This window comes from Cetorhinus maximus, chromosome 22 (genome assembly GCF_964194155.1).
Source record: "Cetorhinus maximus chromosome 22, sCetMax3.hap1.1, whole genome shotgun sequence".
In the NCBI taxonomy this organism is placed as follows: Eukaryota; Metazoa; Chordata; class Chondrichthyes; order Lamniformes; family Cetorhinidae; genus Cetorhinus; species Cetorhinus maximus.
This window is the reverse complement of record NC_135900.1, coordinates 61,659,510-61,683,514: the sequence shown is the minus strand read 5'-3', so window position 1 is coordinate 61,683,514 and position 24,005 is coordinate 61,659,510. Positions and strand designations below refer to the sequence as shown.

At 44.0% G+C, this 24,005-nt stretch overlaps 1 protein-coding gene and 1 non-coding gene across 2 annotated transcripts in view; one reads left to right on the top strand and one right to left on the bottom strand.

The window, feature by feature from the left end:
* The window catches only part of ccdc77 (coiled-coil domain containing 77), an 85,425-nt gene extending 62,334 nt beyond the window's left edge, over window positions 1-23,091 (top strand). Inside the window, exons 9-10 of the mRNA XM_078567542.1 lie at window positions 19,462-19,614; window positions 22,698-23,091. Of these exons, the coding sequence (XP_078423668.1) occupies window positions 19,462-19,614; window positions 22,698-22,844 (300 nt within the window). The 3' untranslated portion in view covers window positions 22,845-23,091. The remainder of the gene's footprint in view (window positions 1-19,461; window positions 19,615-22,697) is intronic.
* LOC144696842 (U6 spliceosomal RNA) lies at window positions 6,915-7,019 on the bottom strand. Its single transcript, XR_013580253.1, has one exon. It is a non-coding gene; the product is annotated as a U6 spliceosomal RNA (small nuclear RNA).
* Window positions 23,092-24,005: the final 914 nt, after the last annotated feature.

Here is a 24,005-nt window from a genome sequence, read left to right as displayed (position 1 = left end):
TCTTCTCCCCATCTCTTTCTGCCTCTCTCCCCCTCTCTAATATCTTTTCAGGGAGATATTGCTCGTGCTATTAGGGAGGGTTTAAACTATTTTGTCAGGGGAGTGGGAACCTGAGGGGTGGCTCAAATTGGAAGGAGGTAAAGCTAGTAATAGGAAGTAGAAAAGTGGCAAGTGAAATTAGACAGCAGGTAAAACGAATGCGACCATCAACTAAGTTTAGAAAGCGTAATAATGTCAAAAATACAAAGTTATGGGCACTCTACCTGAATGTATGCAGCATTCACAACAAGGTAGATGATTTAAAGGCACAAATAGAGGTAAATGGGTATGATCTAATTGCCATTACAGAAGCATGGCTACAGGGTGACCAAGACCAAGACCAAGACTGGGAACTGAATATTCAAGAATATCTGACATTTAGGAAGGACAGGCAAAAAGGAAAAGGAGGTGGTGTCCTCCTGATGATGAGGGATGGGATCAGTACATTGGAGTCTGTTTGGGTGGAGCTAAGAAACAGCAAAGGGCAGCAAACGTTGGTAGGAGTTGTTTATCGGCAACCAAACAGTAGTGGTAGTGTGAGGCATGGTATTAACCAGGAGATTAGAGAAGCATGTAGCATGCCGAATACAATAATCATGGGTGACTTCAGCCTGCACATAAACAGGGTAAACTTAATCAGTAATGCTGTGGAGGACGAGTTTCTGGAGTGTGTTAGGGATGGTTTTCTAGAGCAGTATGTTGGGGAATCGACTAGAGAACAGGCTATTTTAGATCTAGTATTATGTAACAGAAAATGGGCTAATTAATCATCTTGCTGTAAAAGAACCTTTAGGGATGAGTGACCAGAGTATGATAGAATTTTACATTCTGTTTGAAAGTGAGGTTGTTCAATCTGAAGCCAGGTGTTAAATTTGAACAAAGGAAATTATGAGGGGTAAATTGGCTGAGGTGGATTGGAAAAATACAGAGGCAATGGATAGTATTTAAAGAATTATTACATAATTTACAGTAATTATATATTCCTTCAAGGCATAAAAACTCAAAAAGAAAAGTCAGTCAACAGTGGCTAACAAAGGAAGTTAAGGATTATATAAGATTAAAAAAGGCCTACAAAGTTGCCAGAAGTGGTAGTAAACCTGCAGATTGGGAGGATTTTAGGATATGGCAAAGGAGGACCAAGAAACTGATAAAAGGAGAATAGAATACGAATGTAAACTAGCAAAAAACATAATGGACTAAAAGCTTCTATAGGTATGTAAAAAGGAAACGTTTGGCTAAGACAAATGTGGGTCCATTACAAGTAGAGTCAGGAGATTTCATAATGGCAGAGAAGCTAAATGATTACTTTGTGTCTATCTTCACTAAGGAAGATGCAAGAAATCACCCAGAATTTGAGATCCAAGGGACTCGGGAGAATGAGGCGTTGAAGGAAATTAGTATAAGTAAGAAGGTTGTGTTGGAGAAATTAATGGGACTGAAGGTTGATAAGTCCCTGGGAACTGATGTTCTACATTCCCGAGTGTTGAAAGAGGTTGCTATGGAGATCGTGGATGCATTGGTGATCATCTTCCACAATTCTATAGATTCTGGAACAGTTCCTGCAGATTGGAAGGTAGAAAATGTCACCCACTATTTAAGAAGGAAGAGAGAGTGAAAACAGGGAACTACAGACCTGTTGGCCTTACATCAGTGGTAGGGAAAATGTGATGATCTAATTATAAACGGTGATAAATAGACACTTGGATAATAGTGATCTGATTGGGCATAGTCAGCATGGATTAGCAAATGGGAAATCATGTTTGACGAACTTGTTGGAGTTTTTTGAGGATGTCACTAACAAAATTGATAATGGAGAGCCGGTGGACATAGTGTACTTGGATTTTCAGGAGGCTTTTGATAAAAGTCTCCCACAGGAGGTTGGTTAGCAAAATAAAAGCACATGGGATAGGAGGCAATATACTAGCATGGATTAAGGATTGGTTAACAGGCAGAAAACAGAGAGTAGGAATAAACAGGTCATTCTCGCGTTGTCAGGCTATGACTAGTGGGGTACCGGAAGGGTCAGTACTTGGGCCCCAGCTGTTCACAGTATATATCAATGATTTAGATGTGGGGACCAAATGTAATATTTCCAAGTTCACAGATGCTACAAAGCTAGGTGGGAATGTGTGTTGTGAGGAAGATGCAAAGCGGCTTCAAGAGGACTTGGACAGACTTGGTGAGTGGGCAAGAACATGGCAAATGGAATATAATGTAGAAAAATGTGAGGTTATCCACTTGGGTAGGAGGAGCAGATATGCGGAGTATTTCCTAAATGGTAAGAGATCATAAAGTGTAGATGTACAAAGGGACCTGGGTGTCCCTGTTAATAAATCACTGAAACTTGAGTATTGCATTGTCAAAGCTTTTCCGTAAGACCGTAAGTCCTCGGAGCAGAAGTAGGCCATTTGGCCCATAGAGTCTACTCCACCATTCAATGAGATCATGGCTGATTTGATAATCCTGCCTTTTCCCTGTAACCCTTAATTCCCTTATTGATTAAAAATCTGTCTATCATAGCCTTGAACATACTTAATGACCCAGCCTCTACAGCCCTCTGAAGTAAAGAATTCCACAGATTCACTACCCTCTGAGAGAAGAAATTCCTCCTCATCTCTGTCTTAAATGGGCAACCCCTTATTCTGAGATTATGCCCTCTGGTTCTCGGCTCTCCCACAAGGGGATACAACCTCTCAGCGTCTACCCTGTCAAGCCCCCTAAGAATCTTATATGTTTCAATAAGGTCACCTCTCATTCTTCTCAATTCCAATGAGTACAGGCCCAACCTACTCAACCTCCCCTCATAAGAAAATCCCTCCATAGCCAGGGTCAACCTAGTGAACCTCCTCTGGACTGCCTCCAATGCCAGTATATCTTTCCTTACATAAGGGGACCAAAACTGTTCACAGTGTTCTAGATATAATCTAACCAGTGCCTTGTATAGTTTTAGCAAGACTTCCCTATTTTTATACTCCATTCCCTTTGAAATAAAGGCCAACATTCCATTTGCCCTCCCTACTACTTGCTGAACTTGAATGGCAGCTTTATGTGATTCATGCACGAGGACCTCCAAATCCCTCTGTGCTGCAGCCTTCTGCAGTCTTTCTCTATTTAAATTATATTCAGCTCCTCAATTCTTCCTGCCAAAGTGCATAACCTCACGTTTTCCCACATTATATTCCATCTGCCAAGTTTTTGGCCACTCACTTAACCTGTCTGTATCCCTCTGTAGACTCTTTGTGTCATCCTTACCACTTGCCTTCCCACCTATTTTTGCGTCATCTGCAAACTTGGCAATAGTACATTCACTTTCCTCATCCAAGTAATTAATATATATTGTATATAATTGTGGCCCCAGCACTGATTCCTGTGGCACTCCACTGGTTACAGGTTGCCATCCTGAAAATGCCCTCCTTATCCCAACTCTGTCTTCTATTAGTTAGTCAATCCTCTCTCCATGCGAATATACTGCCCCCAACACCATGGGCTCTTACCCTAGAAGTATCCTTACATCCGGTACCTTATCAAACACCTTTTGGAATCCAAATATATCAGATCTACTTGTTCTCCTTTTATCTATCCTGCTTGTTATCTCCTCAAAGAATTCTCATAAATTTGTCAGGCATGATTTCCCCTTCATGAAGCCATGCTGACTCTACTTCATTACACTATGTATTACTAAATGCTCTGCTATTCCATCCTTTATAATAGACTCTAACAGTTTCTCAATGACAGATGCTCGGCTAACTGGCCTATAGTTACCTGTTTTTCTTGTCTCCCTCCCTTTTTGAATGAGGGTGTTACATTGGCAGTTTTACAATCCTCTGGGACTTTTCCAGAATCTAAGGATTCTTGGAAGATTACTACCACTGCATCCACTATCTATGTAGCTACTTCCTTTAATATCCGTCCAGACCCATCAAGTCTAGGGGACCTATCGGAATTTAGCCCCATTAGCTCCCCTAGTACTTTTTCTCGAGTGATAGTTATTGTATTTATTTCCCACTGCCCCCTCCTTTGCTCCTTGGATTATTTAGTATTTTTGGAATGCTATTAGTGTCTTCTACCATGAAGACTGATGCAAAGTATTTATTCAACTCCTCTGCCATTTCTTGTTTCCCATTATCATTTCCCCAGCCTCATTCTCTAAGGGGCTAAGGGGCCTATATTGACTTTGGCCTCTCTCTCCCTTTTTATATATTTAAAGAAGCTCTTATTGTCCATTTTTATATCACTTGCCAGTTTACCCTCAAAGTTTATTTTCTCCCTCTTTATTCTTTGGTCATCTTTTGTTGATTTTTAAAACTTTTCCAATGGTTGGCTTATCCCCTTCCTAGAATCATCCTCCTTCACTGGGATATATCTTTGTTGTGAGCCATGAACTACTTTCTGAAATGTCTGCCATTGTTCATCAACCGCCTTTTTTGCTAAACTCCTTTCCCAGTCCACTGCAGCCAACTCTGCCTTCATTCCTTTGTAATTACCCTTATGTAAGTTTAGCACAGTTGTTTCCAGTTCAAGTTTCTCATTCTCAAACTGAGTGCTAAATTCTACCATGTTATGGTCACTGTTTCCTATGGGATCTTTTATTGAGATCATTTATTAAACCTGCCCTGTTACACATTACCAGATCCAAAATAGCCTGATCCCTGGTTGGATCTGCAACATATTGTTCTAGGAAACTGTCCCGAATACACTCTATGAATTCTTGCTTGTGGCAACCACTGCCAATTTGATTTTCTCAATCTACATGAAGAGTAAAGTCACCCATGATTAATGTACTGCCCTTTTTTACATGCTCCCATTATCCTGATTTATTCTCTGTCCTACAATATAGCTACTGTTAGACGGCCTATAGACTACTCCCACCAGTGTCGTCTTCCCCTTGTTATTTCTTACCTCCACCCATGTGGATTCTACATCTTCCGATCCAAGATCATTTCTTGCAGTTGTGCTTATTCCATGTTGTACTAACAAAGCTACCCCACCACCCTATCCTTCCTGCCTGTCCGTTCGAAAAGTCACATACCTCTGAATATTTAGTTCCCAGCTTTGATCTCCTTGTAACCATGTCTTTGTAATGGCTATAAGATCATACCTGTTAACCTCTATTTATGCCACTAATTCATTTATTTTGTTCCAAATACTACGTGCATTTAATTTTGCCTTTTTACTATTTTTTTCCCACTTTTATCCTATTTTCTGCTTTTTTATGTTTGTAAACTCTGTCCTTTCCTGTCACACTCTGGGTATCATTGCCTAAATAGCTGCCCTGCAATGCTGCCATATCCTTTTGTTTTGTAAGCCTACATATCCCCCCCTGTTATTTAGTTTAAAGCCCTCCAGCCCTCTCTAAAGCCCTAGTTATTCAATTCGTCAGGACACTGGTCCCAACATGGTTCAAGTGAAGCCCGTCCCACAGGAACAGCTCCCTTCTACCCCAGTGCTGGTGCCAGTGCCCATGAACTGAAACCCATTCCTCCTGCATCAATCTTTTAGCCATGCATTTAACTCCTTGACTTTATTTACCCTATGCCAGCATGCCCGTGGCTCAGGTAGTAATCCTGAGATTATTCCCTTGGAGGTTCTGCTTTTTAATTTAGCTCCTACCTGTTCAAATTCTTTCAGCAGAACTTCCTTCCTGGTCCTATCAATGTCGTTGGTACCAATTTGGATCCCTCGCCTCCCACTCCAAGTTCCTTTCCAGCCCTGAGGAGATGTCCTTAACCCTGGCACCGTGCAGGCAAGACAACCTTCAGGATTCATGCTCACGGCTGCAGAGAACAGTATCTATCACCCTAATTATACTGGCCCCTACCACTACTAGATTCCTATTTTCTCCCTCCGCTTGAATGGCTCCCTGTACCACGGTGCTGTGGTCAGTTCGCTCATCCTCCCTGCAGTCCCCGCTCTCGTCCACATAGCTTGCAAGAACCTCATAACTGTTGGACGATTGCAGGGACTGAGGCTCCTCAACCGCTACCCCCGGGTCCCCATACCTGCCTCACCTGCAGTCACACCCTCTTATCCCTGGGCACAGACCAAATTTGAATGACCTAATCTGAGGGGTGTGACCGCCTCCTGGAGCAAAGTGTCCAGGTAACTTTCCCCCTCCCTGATGTGGCGCAACGTCTGCAGCTCGGACTCCAGACCCTCAACTCGGAGCTGAAGTTCCTCGAGCTGCAAACACTCGCTACAGATGTGTTTGCTCTGGATCACCTTGGTGTCCAGCAGCTCCCACATGCTGCAGCAGCAACACATCGCCCATCCTGCCATCGCTATTGTATTTTATTTATTAGTTAATTACTCTAGTATCCCTGCTTTTTACGCCTGAAGAATCCCCAGCTCTTTACACTTTATTGTAATTACATTTTTATTACACCAGCATTAATCGTATACTTAACAAGCTATTTTTAAGAAAAAGAGAGAAAAAAAAGACTAGAAACCTAAACACAAACTAAAGACCTTACTTTTACTTTAAACACTAGAAATACTCACCAGTCCTACACACCTATCAGCTGCTTTCCTTGCACTCGCGTCACGTTGTAGTTTGTGACATCACTCCGCCACTGCTCTCACTGCAGGTAGGCCTCTCGATCTGCGGCTTTTATCCTCCCCCGCTCATGTTTCACTCAAAATATACTATTTTGAGCCTTAGGAATAGAATAGACCTTAATCACTTACCAGATACACACCAATTAACCAGCTTCTCCTGTAGCAGAGCAAGAATCAATTTCTGGAGGCTGAAAAAATTTAGGCAAAAGCAACCAAACACCTCTCTTCATTCCTCCACATAACTCCCTGCAAAGCTCAGCTCTGGCACACTCTTGTCAGTCGCACTGTTGGCTACTTGTGTATGTTTTTTTTTGGGAGTATTAAATATGGAATGCTTCACGAATTTGCGTGTCATCCTTGGGCAGGGGCCATGCTAATCTTATCTGTATCGTTCCATTTTTAGTGTATGTGAACACAAAAGGTCTATCTGAGTCACGTAATGAGGATCCAGTTTCAGCTGGTTCTTAAACTACCTTTTCACTGTAACCCTTGAAAAAACCCTGTTTAAGGTTGGCAACCACAGAATTTAAACTGTCGATTTCAGTTTAATGCCAACTACAAACTAAATTAAGTTTGTACAAAATAAAAATGTAGACTTTCTTACCCAACAACTGCATGCGCTCAGTGTTAGGTTAAACTAAACTTTTCGTCTTCAACTCTTCAGGTCACTTCGTAAGAATACCAATATGGGAGGAAGACGACAATTTATACTGTATGTGAAGAGAGTGCTGATTGGTTGGCAATTGCACTCTGGTAGAGATGTTGCCATGGAGAATGCACCAGTGATGATGACTGACAGTTAACTTTCAAGTATTGTTTGAAATTTAAACCAGGCATCTTGACCCTGATTGGTCAAGGCATTGCCCTGAGGCATGAGTCAGTGAATGGCTGTCACTAAATTTGTTTTTGTTTAGCTGAAACAGACGCAATGTGTGTTCATGTTCTTTCTGTCTGCAAAGAACAGGGCTTTGTGTGTTAATATATGTAGCTTCCAGTTCATGCAAATGCGCCACACTGCGAGCTTGACTGACAATCTTAAATTGGTTGCCAATGTAATTCTTAGCACACTGAGGATTATCTTGCAAATGTGTCCAATCACGGAATCACATCTAGTGTTAGACACTGTTTTGAGTTTTGCAAGCACGGGCTGGTTGCGAACAGCGGCTGAGACATGTTGTTTGATACGATCCGCCAGTCTTTGAGATGTACAGCCTACACACCTAGCATCACACTGGCACTGAAATTCATATACCACATTACTCATTTGTGTGATAGGCAGAACATCTTTTTGGCTTGACAGCAGCATCCTGTTCGTGGCGGATACCACGCGTGTTACTACTGCATAGTAGCAGCGTGAAACAGCTAGCTTCACCTGTTGCTCAAAAGTTTTGAGATACCTTCCCTGTCCAGGGTAATTTGAGGTAGACTGGGCACTTTTCAGCCTTATGCCCGTTCAGGTTTGCCTGATATACAGCGTGAAATGATCTGATCAGGGTAGCTGTTATCTTGCACCCTATTGTCTTTGATGCACCCTATTACAGCATCAAGCTTGCATGGTGAGCATATGGATCAGGCCTATTTACAAGGTTGCCAATAAGACCAATCTTTCAGCATGTGGAACTGTAAGAATCCCAACACGTGTATTGACCACTGTAGGTCACTGAAAGCTAACATGCAGATGCAGCAAGCAATTAGGAAGCCTAATAGTATGTTAGCCTTTATCGAAAGAGAATTTGAGAGGAGTTGTATAGAACCTTGGTTCGACCGCACCTGGAGTAGTGTGTGCAGTTTTGGTCCCCTTACCTTAGGGAAGATATTATTGCCGTAGATGGAGTTCCCTGGATGGCAGGACTGTCTTATGAAGAGAGATTGGGGAAACTGAGCCTGTGTTCTCTAGAGTTTTGAAGAATGAAAGGTGATCTCATTGAAAACTACATTATACCTAGAGGGATAGCCAGGGTAGATGCAGGTAAGAAGTTTCCATTGGCTGTGGAGTCCAGAACCAGGGGACACAATTTCAAAATAAGGGAGAAGCCACTTAAGACCGAGATGAGGAGAATTTTTTTTTTTACTCAGGGATTGGGAATCTTTGGAATTCTCCACCCCAGAGGTCAGTGGAAGCTCAGTCACTGAGTATGTTTAAAGCAAAGATTGACAGATTTCTAAATACCAATGACATAAAGGGATATGGGGATAGTGTGGGGGGAGAAGAGGCATTGAAGTGGATGATCATATTGAATGGTGGAGCATGTTCAATGGGCTGAATGGCCTCCTACTGCTCACGTGTCCCCATGTTCTCCCTGTCTCTCTCTCTGCCCCTCTCCCTCTCTCTCAAAGAAACTAGGAGCAGGAGTGGGCCGTTTCGCCCTTTGAGCCTGCCCCGCCATTCATTATGATCGTGTTGATCATCCAACTCAATAGCCTGCTCCCGCTTTCTCCCCATACCCTTTGACCCCTTTCGCCCCAAGAGCTATATCTAACTCCTTCTTGAAAACATACAATGTTTTGGTCCCAACTACTTTTTCTGGTAACAAATTCCATAGGCTCACCACTCTTTGGGTGAAGAAATTTCTCCTCATCTCAGTCCTAAATGGTCTACCCCATATCCTCAGACTGTGACCCCTGGTTCTGGACTCTCCCACCATCGGGAACATCCTTCCTGCATCTACCCTGTCTAGTCCTGTTACAATTTTATAGGTCTCTGAGATCCCCCCTCATTCTTCTGAACTCCAGCGAATATAATCCTAATCGACTCAATCTCTCCACATATGTCAGTCCCGCCATCCCAGGAATCAGTCGGGTGCTGCACTCCCTCTATAGCAAGTACATCCTTCCTCAGAGAAGGAGACCAAAACTGTACACAATATTCCAGGTGCGGTCTCACCAAGGCCCTGTACAATTGCAGCAAGACATCCCTGTTCCTGTACTCGAATCCATTGGCTATGAAGATCAACATACCTGCCTTCTTTACTGCCTGCTGCACCTGCATGCTTACCTTCAGCGACTGGTGTACAAGGACACCCAGGTCTCGTTGCACATTCCCCTCTCTCAATTTATAGCCATTCAGATAACAATCTGCCTTCCTGTTTTTGCTACCAAAATGGATAACCTCACATTTATCCACATTATACTGCATCTGCCATGCATTTGCCCACTCACTCAGCTTGTCCAAATCGCACTGAAGCATCTCTGCATCCTCCTCACAGCTCACCACCCCTCCCCGACCCAGCTTTATGTCATCTGCAAATTTGGAGATATTACATTTAATTCCCTCATCTAAATCATTAATATATATTGTGAATAACTGGGGTCCCAGCAACAATCCTTGCAGCACCCCACTAGTTACTGCCTGCCATTTGGAAAAAGACCCGTTTATTCCTACCCTTTGTTTCCTGTCTGCCAACCAGTTTTTTATCCATCTCAATACACTACCCTAAATCCCATGCGCTTTAATTTTACTCGTCAATCTCTTATGTGAGACTTTGTCGAAAGCCTTCTGAAAGTCCAAATAAACCACATCCACTGGCTCCCCCTCATCAACTCTACTAGTTACATCCTCGAAAGATTCCAGTAGATTTGTCAAGCATGATTTCCCTTTCATAAATCCATGCTGACTCTGTCCGATTCTGCCACTGTTTTCCATGCGCTCGGCTATTAAATCTTTTATAATGGACTTTAGAATTTTCCCCACTACCGACGTCAGGCTGACTGGTCTATAATTCCCTGTTTTCTCTCTGCCTCCCTTTTTAAATAGCGGGGTTACATTAGCTACCCTCCAATCTGTAGGAACTGTTCCAGAGTCTATAGAATCTCGGAAGATGACCACCAATGCATCCACTATTTCTAGGGCCACTTGCTTAACTACTCTGGGATGTAGATTATCAGGCCCCAGGGATTTATCGGCCTTCAATCCCATCAATTTCCCCAACACCATTTCCCTACTAATACTGATTTCTTTCAGTTCCTCCCTCTCATTAAAGCCTGTGTTCCCCAACATTTCTGGTATGTTATTAGTGTCCTCCTTTGTGAAGACAGAACCAAAGTATGTATTTAGTTGGCCAGCCATTTCTTTGTTCCCCATTATAAATCCTCCTGTTTCTGGCTGTAAGGGACTGACATTTGTCTTCACCAATCTTTTTCTCTTCACATACCTATCGAAACTTTTACAGTCAGTTTTTATGTTCCCTGCAAGTTTACTCTCGTACTCTATTTTCTGCTTCTTAATCAATCCCTTGGTCCTCCTTTGTTGAATTCTAAAATGCTCCCAATCCTCAGGTCTGTTGTTTTTTCTGGCCAATTTGTATGCCTTTTCCTTGCATCTAATACAATCTCTAATTTCCCTTGTAAGCCATGGTTTGGCCATTTTTCCTGTTTGACTTTTGCACCAGACAGGAATAAACAATTGTTGCAGTTCACCCATGCGCTCTTTGAATGTTTGCCATTGCCTATCCACCGTCATCCCAACTCTTGGTGGCCTGCCTGTCCTTGCTCGCTCTCTGCCTCTCTTTCTCCCCCCCCCTGCCCCCAGCATTTTTCTCTTTCTGCCTTTCTGCCCCTTGCTCTCTTTTTCTGTCTGCCTTTCCTTTGACCTCTCCTTGTCAACCCTTCTCCCTTTTCCCCCCGTTGACCCATTGCTACCATCCCCTGGACCCTTCTTCCTCTCGCTTCCTTGCCCCTTGGCATGCACGTAATCGCCTGCCCCCTTTGCCCAATCCTGGCGCCTTGCCCACCCGATACCAATCTCGCCCACCCCTGCTCCGCATGCCCTCTTCCTCAATTCCTCCTACCCCATCCCTCCCATCTCGCTCTCTCATGCACCTTTCCTCCCACTCACCCTCTCTTGCACCCTCCATTCCACTTGCTTCCTCTTGAAACTTCCCATCTCCTATCAATTAATCCAAATTTGAACCACTTTTTGCCTGTCGGTGTGTTTTCTAACATCAGCATTGAAAGGCCTGACTCTAATTTGTGATTCTGCCTGCTTGTCCTAGACTCCCCACCCAATGGAAATAGGTTCTCTCTGTGTACCTTATTTGTTCCTCTTAATACCTTAAAAACTTTAATCAACTCAGTCCTTAGAGAGATGAAGAGAATTTTTTTTCTCTGATGTTAGTAAGCCTTTGGAACTCTCTTCCTCAAAAGGCAATAGAAGCAGAGTCTTTAAATATTTTTAAGGCAGAGCTGGATAGATTCTTGGTTAACAAGGGGGTGAACAGTTATCGGCGGTTGGCAGGAATGTGAGGTTGAGGTTACATTCAGATCAACCATGGTCTTATTGAATGGCAGAGCAGGTTAGAGAGGCTGAGTAGCCTACTCCTAATTTGTATGTTTGTGTAACTATGTAGATTACAAGGAATACAACATTTATGAAATCTGTGAATCCAGGTATCATTCTGGTAAACAAAAACAGAAATACCTGGAAAAGCTCAGCAGGTCTAGCAGCATCGGCGGAGAAGAACAAAGTTGACGTTTCGAGTCCTCATGACCCTTCAACAGAACTAAGTAAAAATAGGAGAGGGGTGAAATATAAGCTGGTTTAAAGTTGGGGGGGGGGGGGGGTGGGTGGAGAGAAGTGGATGGGGGGATGGTTGTAGGGACAAGCAAGTAGTGATAGGAGCAGATAATAAAAAGATGTCACAGACAAAAGAACAAAGATGTGTTGAAGGTGGTGATATTATCTAAAAGAATGTGCTAATTAAGAATGGATGGCAGGACACACAAGGTACAGATAGCTCTAGTGGGGGTGAGGTGAAATAAGACTAAAAGGGCATAAAAGATATAGATTTAAAAATAATGGAAATAGGTGGGAAAAGAAAAATCTATATAAATTATTGCAAAAAACAAAAGGGAGGGGGAAGAAACGGAAAGGGGGTGGGGATGGAGGAGGGAGTTCAAGATCTAAAGTTGTTGAACTCAATATTCAGTCCGGAAGGCTGTAAAGTGCCTAGTCAGAAGATGAGGTGCTGTTCCTCCAGTTTGCGTTGGGCTTCACTGGAGCAATGCAGCAAGCCAAGGACAGACATGTGGGCAAGAGAGCAGGGTGGAGTGTTAAAATGGCAAGCGACAGGGAGGTCTGGGTCATTCTTGCGGACAGACCGAAGGTGTTCTGCAAAGCGGTCGCCCAGTCTGCGTTTGGTCTCTCCAATGTAGAGGAGACCGCATTGGGAGCAACGAATGCAGTAGACCAAGTTGGGGGAAATGCAAGTGAAATGCTGCTTCACTTGAAAGGAGTGTTTGGGCCCTTGGACGGTGAGGAGAGAGGAAGTGAAGGGGCAGGTGTTGCATATTTTGCGTATGCATGGGGAGGTGCCATAGGTGGGGGTTGAGGAGTAGGGGGTGATGGAGGAGTGGACCAGGGTGTCACAGAGGGAACGATCCCTACGGAATGCCGCCGGGGGGGTGAAGGGATGATGTGTTTGGTTGTGGCATCATGCTGGAGTTGGAGGAAATGGCGGAGGATGATCCTTTGAATGCGGAGGCTGGTGGGGTGATAAGTGAGGACAAGGGGGACCCTATCATGTTTCTGGGAGGGAAGAGAAGGCGTGAGGGCGGATGCGCAGGAGATGGGCCGGACATGGTTGAGGGCCCTGTCAACAACCGTGGGTGGAAAACCTCGGTTAAGGAAGAAGGAGGACATGTCAGAGGAACTGTTTTTGAAGGTAGCATCATCAGAACAGATGCGACGGAGGCGAAGGAACTGAGAGAATGGGATGGAGTCCTTACAGGAAGCGGGGTGTGAGGAGCTGTAGTCGAGGTAGCTGTGGGAGTCGGTAGGCTTGTAATGGATATTGGTGGACAGTCTATCACCAGAAATTGAGACAGAGAGGTCAAGGAAGGGAAGTGTCAGAGATAAACCATGTGAAAATGATGGAGGGGTGGAAATTGGAAGCAAAATTAATAAAATTTTCCAGGTCCCGACGAGAGCATGAAGCAGCACCGAAGTAATCATCGATGTACCGGAGAAAGAGTTGTGGGATGGGGCCGGAGTAGGACTGGAACAAGGAATGTTCCACATACCCCATAAAGAGACAGGCATAGCTGGGGCCCATGCGGGTACCCATATCCACATCTTTTAGTTGGAGGAAGTGAGAGGAGTTAAAGGAGAAATTGTTCAGCGTGAGAACAAGTTCAGCCAGACAGAGGAGAGTAGTGGTGGATGGGGATTGTTCGGACCTCTGTTCGAGGAAGAAGCTGAGAGCCCTCAGACCATCCTGGTGGGGGATGGAGGTGTAGAGGGATTGGACGTCCATGGTGAAGAGGAGGCAGTTGGGGCCAGGGAACTGGAAATTGTTGATGTGATTTAAGGTGTCAGAGGAATCACGGATGTAGGTGGGAAGGGACTGGACAAGGGGAGAGAGAAGGGAGTCAAGATAACGAGAAATGAGTTCCGTGGGGCCGGAACAGGCTGACACGATCGGTCTGCTGGGACAGTCCTGTTTGTGGATTTTGGGTAGGAGGTAGAAGCAGGCCGTCCGAGGTTGGGAGACTATCAGGTTGGAAGCTGTGGGAGGAAGATCTCCAGAGGAGATGAGGTCAGTGACAGTCCTGGAAACAATGGCTTGATGTTCAGTGGTGGGGTCATGGTCCAGGGAGAGGTAGGAGGAAGTGTCTGCGAGTCAAGCCATCTCCGCTGATGCTGCCAGACCTGCTGAGTTTTTCCAGGTATTTCTGTTTTTGTTTTGGATTTCCAGCATCCGCAGTTTTTTGTTTTTATCATTCTGGTAAATCTGCACTTTCTCTCCGATATGTCCAATACTTTGAGATAAAGAATCCTAAACTGTGGTACCTGGAACTGCTTGCAGGACTCCAGGTGTGATCTAATCAGGGCATTATCGCTGGAGCATTAGCTTTACCCCACCCCCACCTCGTGTTCTAGTCCTCTAGGTAAAAAGATCAGCATTCCATTGGTCATTTTGATTATTTCTGTTCCTGTTCATGAATGTTAACCAATAGATAGGACCTTGTGTGGGACCTTCACCATTTAGACAGTATTCTGTTCTATTATGTTTTAGGTCAGAAGTGCATTTATCTACGTTGAAATCCATTTTCCACAGTTTTGCCCTTTCCCTTAATCCTTCAATGTCCCTGAGTAAATTTATGCTTCTCTCTGTGCTCTTCACAATGCCACACATATTTGTGTCATCAGTAAATTTGGATACCTGGCTTTCTGTCCAGTCATCTCAGTTGTTAAATTAAATATAGTGAATAATTGAAACCCGAATGCATATCACACTACTAGTCAATTAGAGCAGCTAGCCATTATCCATATCCTGTGTCTTCTGCTGAGCCAGTTTCATAACCAAGAACAAAGAAAAGTACAGCACAGGAACAGGCCCTTTGGCCCTCCAAGCCTGCGCTGATCATATTGCCCGTCAACTAAAACATTTTGCACTTCTGGGGTCCGTATCCCTCTATTCCCATCCTATTCACGTATTTGTCAAGCTGCCTCTTAAACACCACTATCGTACCTGCTTCCATCACCTCCTCTGGCAGCGAATTCCAGACACTCACTACGCTCTGTGTAAAAAAACTTGCCCCGCACTTCTCCTCTATAGTTTTCTCCTCTCACCTTCAATCTATGTCCCCTAGTAATTGACTCTTCCACCCTGGGAAAAAGCTTCTGACTATCTACTCTGTCCATGCCACTCATAATTTTGTAAACTTCTATCAAGTCGCCCCTCAATCTCCGTCGCTCTAGTGAGAACAATCCGGGTTTCTCCAACCTCTCTTCATAGCTAATAACCTCCAGATCAGGCAGCATCCTGGTAAACCTCCTCTGCACCCTCTCCAACGCCTCCATATCCTTCTGGTAACGTGGCGACCAGAATTGCATGCAATATTCCAAGTGTGGCCTAACCAAGGTTCTATACAGCTGCAGCATGACTTCCCAGCTTTTATACTCAATACCCCTGCCAATGAAGACAAGCATGCCATATGCATTCCTGACTACCTTATCCACCTGCGTTGCCACTTCCAGTGACCTGTGGACCTGTACACCCAGATCCCTCTGCCTGTCGATGCACTTAAGGGTTCTGCCATTTACTGTATAATTCCTGCCAGTATTAGACCTTCCAAAATGCATTACCTCGCATTTGTCCGGATTAAACTCCATCTGCCATTTCTCCGCCCACGTCTCCAACCAATCTATATCCCGTTGTATCCTTTGACAATCCTCTTCTCTATCTGCAACTCCTCCAACCTTAGTGTCGTCTGCAAACTTACTAATTAGCCCAGTTACATTTTCCTCCAAATCATTTAATGTATACTACAAACAGCAAAGGTCCCGGCACTGATCCCTGCGGAACTCCACTAGTCACAGGTCTCCATTCAGAAAAGCACCCTTGCACTGCTACCTTCTATGACCAAGCCAATTCTGTATCCATCTTGCCAGCTCGCCTCTGATCCCGTGCGACTTTACCTTCTGTACCAGTTTGCCATGAGGGATCCTTTCAAAGACCTTACTGAAATCCATGTATATAACATCCACTGCCCTTCCATCGTCTATCACCTTTGTCACTTCCTCAAAACTCCAACAAGTTAGTGAGACACGACCTCCCCTTCACAAAACCATGCTGCTTCTCACTAATACGCCCATTTGCTTCCAAATGGTAGTAAATCCTGTCACGAAGAATCCTCTCCAATAATTCCCTACCACTGACGTAAGGCTCACCGGCCTGTAATTTCCTGGATTATCCCTGCTATCCTTCTTAAACAATGGAACAACATTGGCCATTCTCCAGTCCTCTGGGACCTCACCCGCAGCCAGTGAGGATACAAAGATTTCTGTCAAGGCCCCAGCAATCTCCTCCCTTGCCTCCCTCAGTACTCTGGGGTAGATCCCATCTGGCCCTGGGGACTTATCCACCTTAATATTCTTCAAGACGCTTAACACCTCTTTTTTGATCTCAACATGATCCAGGCTATCTACACACTCTTCCCTAGACAAATCGACCGCTAAGTCCTTCTCTTTGGTGAATACTGATGAGAAGTATTCATTTAGTATCTCTCCCGTTTCTTCTGGCTCCACACACAGATTCCCACCTCTGTCCCTGAGTGGGCCTACCCTTTCCCTGGCTACCCTCTTGCTTTTTGCATATGTATAAAAGGCCTTGGGATTTTCCTTAATCCTGGTTTTCAGTGACTTTTCATGACCCCTTTTAGCCGTCCTGACTCCTTGCTTAAGTTTCTTCCTACTTTCTTTATATTCTCCACGGGCTTCATCTGTTCCCAGCCTCCTAGCCCTTACAAATGCTTCCCTTTTCTTTTTGACTAATCTCACAATATCCTTCGTTATCCAAGGTAGCTGAAACTTGCCATGCTTATCCTTCATCCTAGCAGGAACATGCCGGTCCTGAATTCGTATCAACTGACGTTTGAAAGCCCCCCCCACATGTCAGTTGTTGATTTGCCCTCAAACATCCGCCTCCAGTCTAGATTCCTCAGTTCCTGCCTAACCAGGTGAATAATTTTCCTGCAGGAGCTTCACATTTGGTTAAGTCTTTCATGAGGGCTTTAGCAAATGCCATCTGAAAGTTCATATAAGTAACATCCTGTCTACTACTTTAGTCACCTCTTCAAAGAATTCAATCAGGGTGGTCAGGCATGACCTAACTTTTACCAATTGATGTTGACTTTTTCTGATTACCTGAAAATTTTCAAGGTATTCAGCCTTAAGTAAGGCTAATAATTTCTTAACAGATGTTGTGTAACTAGCCTGTTATTTGCTGATTTCCTCCCTCACTTTCTTATATAGTGGAGTAATATGCACAATTTTGAAATCAAAAAGAATGGTTCCTGAATCAAGAGGACTTTGGAAGATCACAGATGAGCATCTGCAATATCTCACCTACTTCCTTTAAACCCTGGATGGAAACTATCTGGTCCTGGGGATTTTTCGCTCTATAGTGACATTATTTTCTTCTTTATTGTTGTTTTGTTTACCTTAATTTTGCTAAGTTTCTTTGGAAACTCTTAGGAGCACTCCTCTCTTCCTGTACTGTAAATACTGATTGGAAGTAATTGTTCAATCTATCCACCATTTTCTTATTTTCATTGACATAATCAGTTATCAAAGGGCCCACATTTCTCCTGACCACCATATTTTTCTGAATATAATTGTCAATGTTTTTTCTTGTTTTTGATATCCTTGCAATTTCTTTTCATACAACCTTTTTGTAGCTCTATCTGTTATGTCACTTTTTGTTGTTCCTTGTATCTCTCCTAGTTGCCAGGATCTGTGCTTTTCTTTTCCATTTTTGTATGCTTTTTCTTTTGGTTTTATGTTGTCTGTTACCTCTTTAGTCATCCATGGATGTTTGCACATGGAACACTTGCTCCTTAGGGCATGGTTCTGTATCACATTAAATTCTTTTTTGAAAAGCCCATATGTCATTTTTACCCATAAACGGATGTGCCCAATTTACTGCAGATTCTCCATCCCATCATGTTGAAGTCAGCCTTACTGAACTCTCAAATCTTAGCTGTTTTGTGTTTCTCCCTTTCAAATACTACATTGAATAGGATCACATTATGATCGCTATTAGATAAATGTTCACACGCTGATAGGCAGGCAACGAAATCTGACTTTTTACTTATTACGAAATCTAATATGGTATCCCCCCCTTGTTAAATCAAGGATATAATGCTTCACAAAACTATCCCAGCCTCACTCAAGAAATTTTTACCTTTCTGTTATGAGCTAGTCTGCTTATCCCAATCCATAACCTCTGATTACAACCACTCTGTCTTTATTTGATCATCTTATTTCATTAAAGTGAGCCCCCAACCCTCTAATATTTTACTCGCATTTTTTATTTCTCTGCCCTGGTTCAAATACTTTACATGTTTTAGTTTTCCCTTTAACTGTAGTGCCTAAAGAACAATTTCTGAATATTAATCTATTCTCTTCCCTTTTCGTTTTAGAAGTATTACCTATACCACCTTCTCCACTTGAGCACTAACTCACTTTGGCTGTAGCCCTCGCTGAATCTCTCCCACTCGCCCCTTCTTGAATTAATAGTGCATACAGCAAAATCCAATAAGGTTGTGCCTTAGTGAAACTAAAGTAACTGATTGCAAGGTCTCTTATTTTTAAAAAAAAATTAAATTTAATGTTCCCTTAGTAAAGCTGTTTAAATTTCTCATCTTTTTCAAAAGCTCTCAAAGAAAAAATGACTAAATCAGTGCCAATCCACCATCATAAGTAAGCTAATTTTAAAGGGTAGTGAATTTTCAAAACATACTGGACTATTCTATAGTTAGATTGGCGCATGGTAGTCAGTTCCTTAGTAAATTAAAAGAAAATGTTTTGTTCATTAACATACCTAATTAGTATTCTTGCACCCAAAGAAACCCTCTTAATTTTTGGAACCTACTTAAATGTATGGAAACTCCTAATGATGAATAATTCAGTCTGAGGGTGTGAACAGTTTTGAAAGTGGATCCTGCTTATTGTGCGGTATTTTTAAACTTAGCGCAAAAGATCATGGAAACTCAATTTGAGTGAGCCTATTTATTTTTCTGGTATCGATCTAAAACACCTGCACATTTAGGGACATCTTTTGAAAACTTTTTTTCCATATTCTTTCACTGTAAATGTACAACCCCTATCTCTTTCACACCCTAACAGCCCACATTATACTTCAGTTATTATAATGCTCATGTCCTATGAAAACAGTTTACCTTTTGAATTACTATGGCAACATACCCAGGATGCCTAACATAGTTTTTCTTTAACTCCAATTTGGCCTTCTAATAGATAGAGGAGTAGGGCATCGGACATTCAATAGTTCAACCATTGCAACAAAGTCCCTGTTTACTGGCTTATTCTGTGAGGGTTCTGAACCCGTGTGTATTGCTTTGATTCAGGAACGTTCTGATAAAACAGTGAAGCGGCTTCAACTAATGACACAGCGATATGAGGCACTAGAAAAGCGACGAGGGATGGAAGTGGAAGGCTTTAAAAATGACATCAAGCTGCTGCGGCAGCGGCTGAAGGATGTGGAGAAGCAGCTATTCAAGGTAAGCCGAACCATTTAATATTTACTTGGATTACACTCTGCCCTATCTTTCTGAAAACTTTAATTTTGTTTGCCTCAGTTCCCAACCTGCTCTCGGGTCACAGCCAGTTCCACTCCTATAGAACATTGCTCATTGTATTTATCCAATCAGCCACCTGCTAAAAATGTCAAGCAAAACCCAGAGCTGTTCTTGCACACAAGCTTTCACTCACCTGTTAGAACTCTAAAATGCTGATACAAACAGTGAGGTGCAGTCAGCAATGAGCTGAGAGAGCAGAGTACAGGTGGGGTGCAAGGGGCAGAAAGAGGTGTACAGGTGGGGTACAAGGGGCAGAAAGAGGTGTACAGGTGGGGTACAAGGGGCAGAAAGACATGTACAGGTTGGGTGCAAGGGGCAGAAAGCGGTGCATAGGTGGGGTACAAGGGTCAGAAAGCGGTGTGTAGGTTGGGTGCAAGGGTCAGAAAGCGGTGTGTAGGTTGGGTGCAAGGGACTGGACATGATGTACGGCCGGGGTACAAGGGTCAGAAAGCGGTGTGTAGGTTGGGTGCAAGGGACTGGACATGATGTACGGCCGGGGTACAAGGGACCCGGTGAGGTGTGTAGTTAGTACAAGGGCCCAGGAAAGGTGTGTTTGGCGTGGGCATCACATTGGAGGTGGTGGAAGTAGCAGAGGTTGAATATAGTGGGCAGGAGAGAAGGGCGAGGGGAACTTTATTATGGCTCTGGAAGGGAGGGGAGTGGTGAGAGCGAAGGTGTGGGAAGTGGGATGGACATGTTGATGAGATCACCCTGTCAGATATGGGGAGGAGGAATCCTCAGTTGAGCAATATCAGAACAGATGACAGACAAAGATTGGAATGGAATCCTTCCAGGAAACAGGGCATGAGGAAATGTAGCTGAAGTGTTGTGTGTATATATATATATAAAGCTTGACTTCTACCCCTTGTATTCCACTCCTAGATTTGAAAGCCAGCATTCCATTAACCATTTTCTTTACCTATTCATGACATTTTAACGATCTATCCCACCTAATTTTATGTCATCGGTAAATTTGGATATGTGGCTTTCTATTTGATCAAAGTTGTTTTAAATTCAGTCACTAGTTGAAGTCCTGGTACAGATCCATGTGGGATACCACTATTGACATCTTGCCAATTCGCTGCCCATTATCTCTACTCTCCAATCTTGCCAATCAGCCAATTACCTAACCAGGTGTTAGGAAATAGAGACAATTTGTTATGTTTGTGTTTGTGGGTGTTAGGAATGAATTTTAACTTTAAAGTTTAAGTTTGATTTTGTATTTCTGTATCTTTGTGTTAAGAAAAGGTCAAGTTGAGCTTTAGTTTCACTTTAAAAGGTACCTGCATTTCTAATGAGAGTTTTATGACTCTGAAAAGTTAAAGCAAACAAGAATAGAAAAAAACTATGCTGTTGTCTAGCAATAGGGCTCTAGAGAGGCAGGCCCCACCTGTGCACACAGAAAAACTAAAGAGAAAGCAGTTTTGCGTTCAGTTGGGAGCAGCTGCCAGGCAGAAGCAGCCTAGAAGGGGCAGGTAGCCAGTCCCAGACCAAAGTCCGTTGAAAGTAGCTGTCAGAGAGAGACCGGAGCAAAGGAACAGATAACACGTCCCAAGCTAAAGAAGACAGTCCCCAAATCCAGGGGAGTAGAACAGGAAAGATCCCTAGAAGATCTTCTAGTCAAAGGAAGGACAGGAACTTGAAAAAGATCTTGTTAAGTGAAGTTAAGATTGAGAAGCAGCGAAAGGCTCTAAGCTTCAAGTTTAAAGAGACGAAAGCTACAGGAATCAGATTTAGTGATTTTTTTTTTATTCAAGGGATGTGGGCTTTGCTGGCTGGGCCAGCATTTATTGCCCATCCCTAATTACCCTTGAGAAGGTGGTGGTGAGCTGCCTTCTTGAACTGCTGCAGTCCATGTGGTGTAGGTACACGCACAGTGCTATTAGGGAAAAAGTTCTAGGACTTTGACCCAGCGAAAGCGAAGAAACGGCGATATATTTCCCAGTCAGGATGGTGAGTGACTTGGAGGGGAACTTCCAGGTGGTGGTGTTCCCATCTATTTGCTGTCCTTATCCTTCTAGATGGTAGTCACCGTGGGTTTGGAAGGTGCTATCTAAGGAGTCTTGGTGAATTCCTGCAGTGCATCTTGTAGATGGTACACACTGCTGCTACTGTGCATCAGTGGTGGGAGGAGTGAATGTTTGTGGATGTGATGCCAATCAAATGGGCTGCTTTGTCCTGGATGGTGTCAAGCTTCTTGATATGAAGGCTTGTAAGAAGTCAGAAGGTCCAAAGAGACAACTGAAGGTTTGAGACTCTTTGCTATGGGTATATGAAACAGTGGTATACCGTTGACGGCTGAGTCGGTGTGAGAGAGTGCGTGGAAGAAAGTTTGAATGCACATGCTGACCCCAGGGGAGTAGAACACCGGAAGGAGAGTTTGAAACCCTGGAGGTGGACCCTTGTCTGTGAGAAAGCTCTTTGAGAGTGGAGTTTGGAAACCCTCGTTGAGAGACAGAGTTCAGTGAGACCGGTTGGTTCAGTGTGACAAGTGTCTGGGGTGAGTTGAGGAAAGATCCATAGCATATGATTAAGGTGGCATCTGTCACTTGGCTTCAGAGTGTCTAACCACAGATCGCCTATTGGTACTGTGTATTTACTGTGGACATTGAGTATAAGATAGCTTTTGTAACTTGTGTTATTCTTACAAACCTGTATATATCTGTAAAGATATAGTCGTGGGTGAAGGAGTCTTGTTCATCTTTTCTTGTTGAATAAATGTTTTATTCTTTTGTTAAAAGTTCATCAGCTGACTCCTGTGACTCTACTCAGTAGCCACTCTCCAAATATCTAAACAAAATATAAAAGTTAGGATCTATCAAGATGGGTTCCACCCTGGGATCAGGCTTGTCCAGTGGTAACATCAGCTGGATAACACCAGGATAATTTATCTTCAATTCCTTGGGTCATAACTTAAGCTAACATTCTCTTACAAGGGACTTTATCAAATACCTTATTCCTATACATAAATATTTCAGCTGTGGGTTTTTCTGTTCTCTCTGCAGGTAACGCTTGGAATCGGGCCTGACCAAGATCTTGCTATCCTTCATGAGGTGCGTCAAACAAACAGTCAGTCAAGGAAGATCCAAGGAGAACTCAAGAATCTAAAGGCGAAAATTTATGGCTTAGAAAATCAATTGCGATTTGGCTAACATTTTCTCGTGGAGCGGTCACCACATTTTCAGTATCTGATATGGCTGTGTCAGTAGCACTAATGCTAAAGCGACAAAGTGATTTGAACATTGCATCCCGGCCATCGGACATGGTTTATTTAAAACCAAATGTTATGATGGGCTTGTGTCAACTTTGCAGAGAGGAACAGAACAAGTTGAGAAAAAATATCTTTGAGCAACCCCTTTACATTCCTGTAGACATGAAATATGAATGGTTCACAATTTGATCAAATGTTCAGTCAAACTTCATCGATTTCACTTTCCCAGAAATTAGTTCTTTTATTTCCTGTTTTTTCAAAAGTAAGTGGGGTGAAGGAAGCCATTTCCAAGGACACACTGAACAGTCTGACCCCATGAAGTTGTACAGTCAAAATCAGTATTTTGTGTGTTGACTGTTTCAATTTTTGTATAATTTGAGATTTCATTGGTTTGCTTGATGATGTCACCGGGAAAAGCTGCATGAATTATTGAGCCAGATCAGAAATGCCAGCTTGGTCGAAACCAAGTGTGCTACAGAAGCTATTTTCAGGAACCTGGGGTTGGACGGTCCTGACAGGGTCTGGGGTTGGGGGGAGTGGGGGTCCTGACGAGGTCTGGGGTTGGGGGAAGCGGGGGTCCTGACAGGGTCTGGGGTTGGGGGGAGCGGGAGTCCTGACGGGGTCTGGGGTTGGGGGGTCCTGACGGGGTCTGGGGTTGGGGAGTGCGGGGGGTCCTGACGGGGTCTGGGTTGGGGAGTGCGGGGGGTCCTGACGGGGTCTGGGGTTGGGGAGTGCGGGGGCTCCTGACGGGGTCTGGGGTTGGGGAGTGCGGGGGCTCCTGACGGGGTCTGGGGTTGGGGAGTGCGGGGGCTCCTGACGGGGTCTGGGGTTGGGGAGTGCGGGGGCTCCTGACGGGGTCTGGGGTTGGGGAGTGCGGGGGTTCCTGACGGGGTCTGGGGTTGGGGAGTGCGGGGGCTCCTGACGGGGTCTGGGGTTGGGGAGTGCGGGGGTCCTGACGGGGTCTGGGGTTGGGGAGTGCGGGGGTCCTGACGGGGTCTGGGGTTGGGGAATGCGGGGGGGTCCTGACTGGGTCTGGGGTTGGGGAGTGCGGGGGTCCTGACGGGGTCTGGGGTTGGGGAGAGCGGGGGTCCTGACGGGGTCA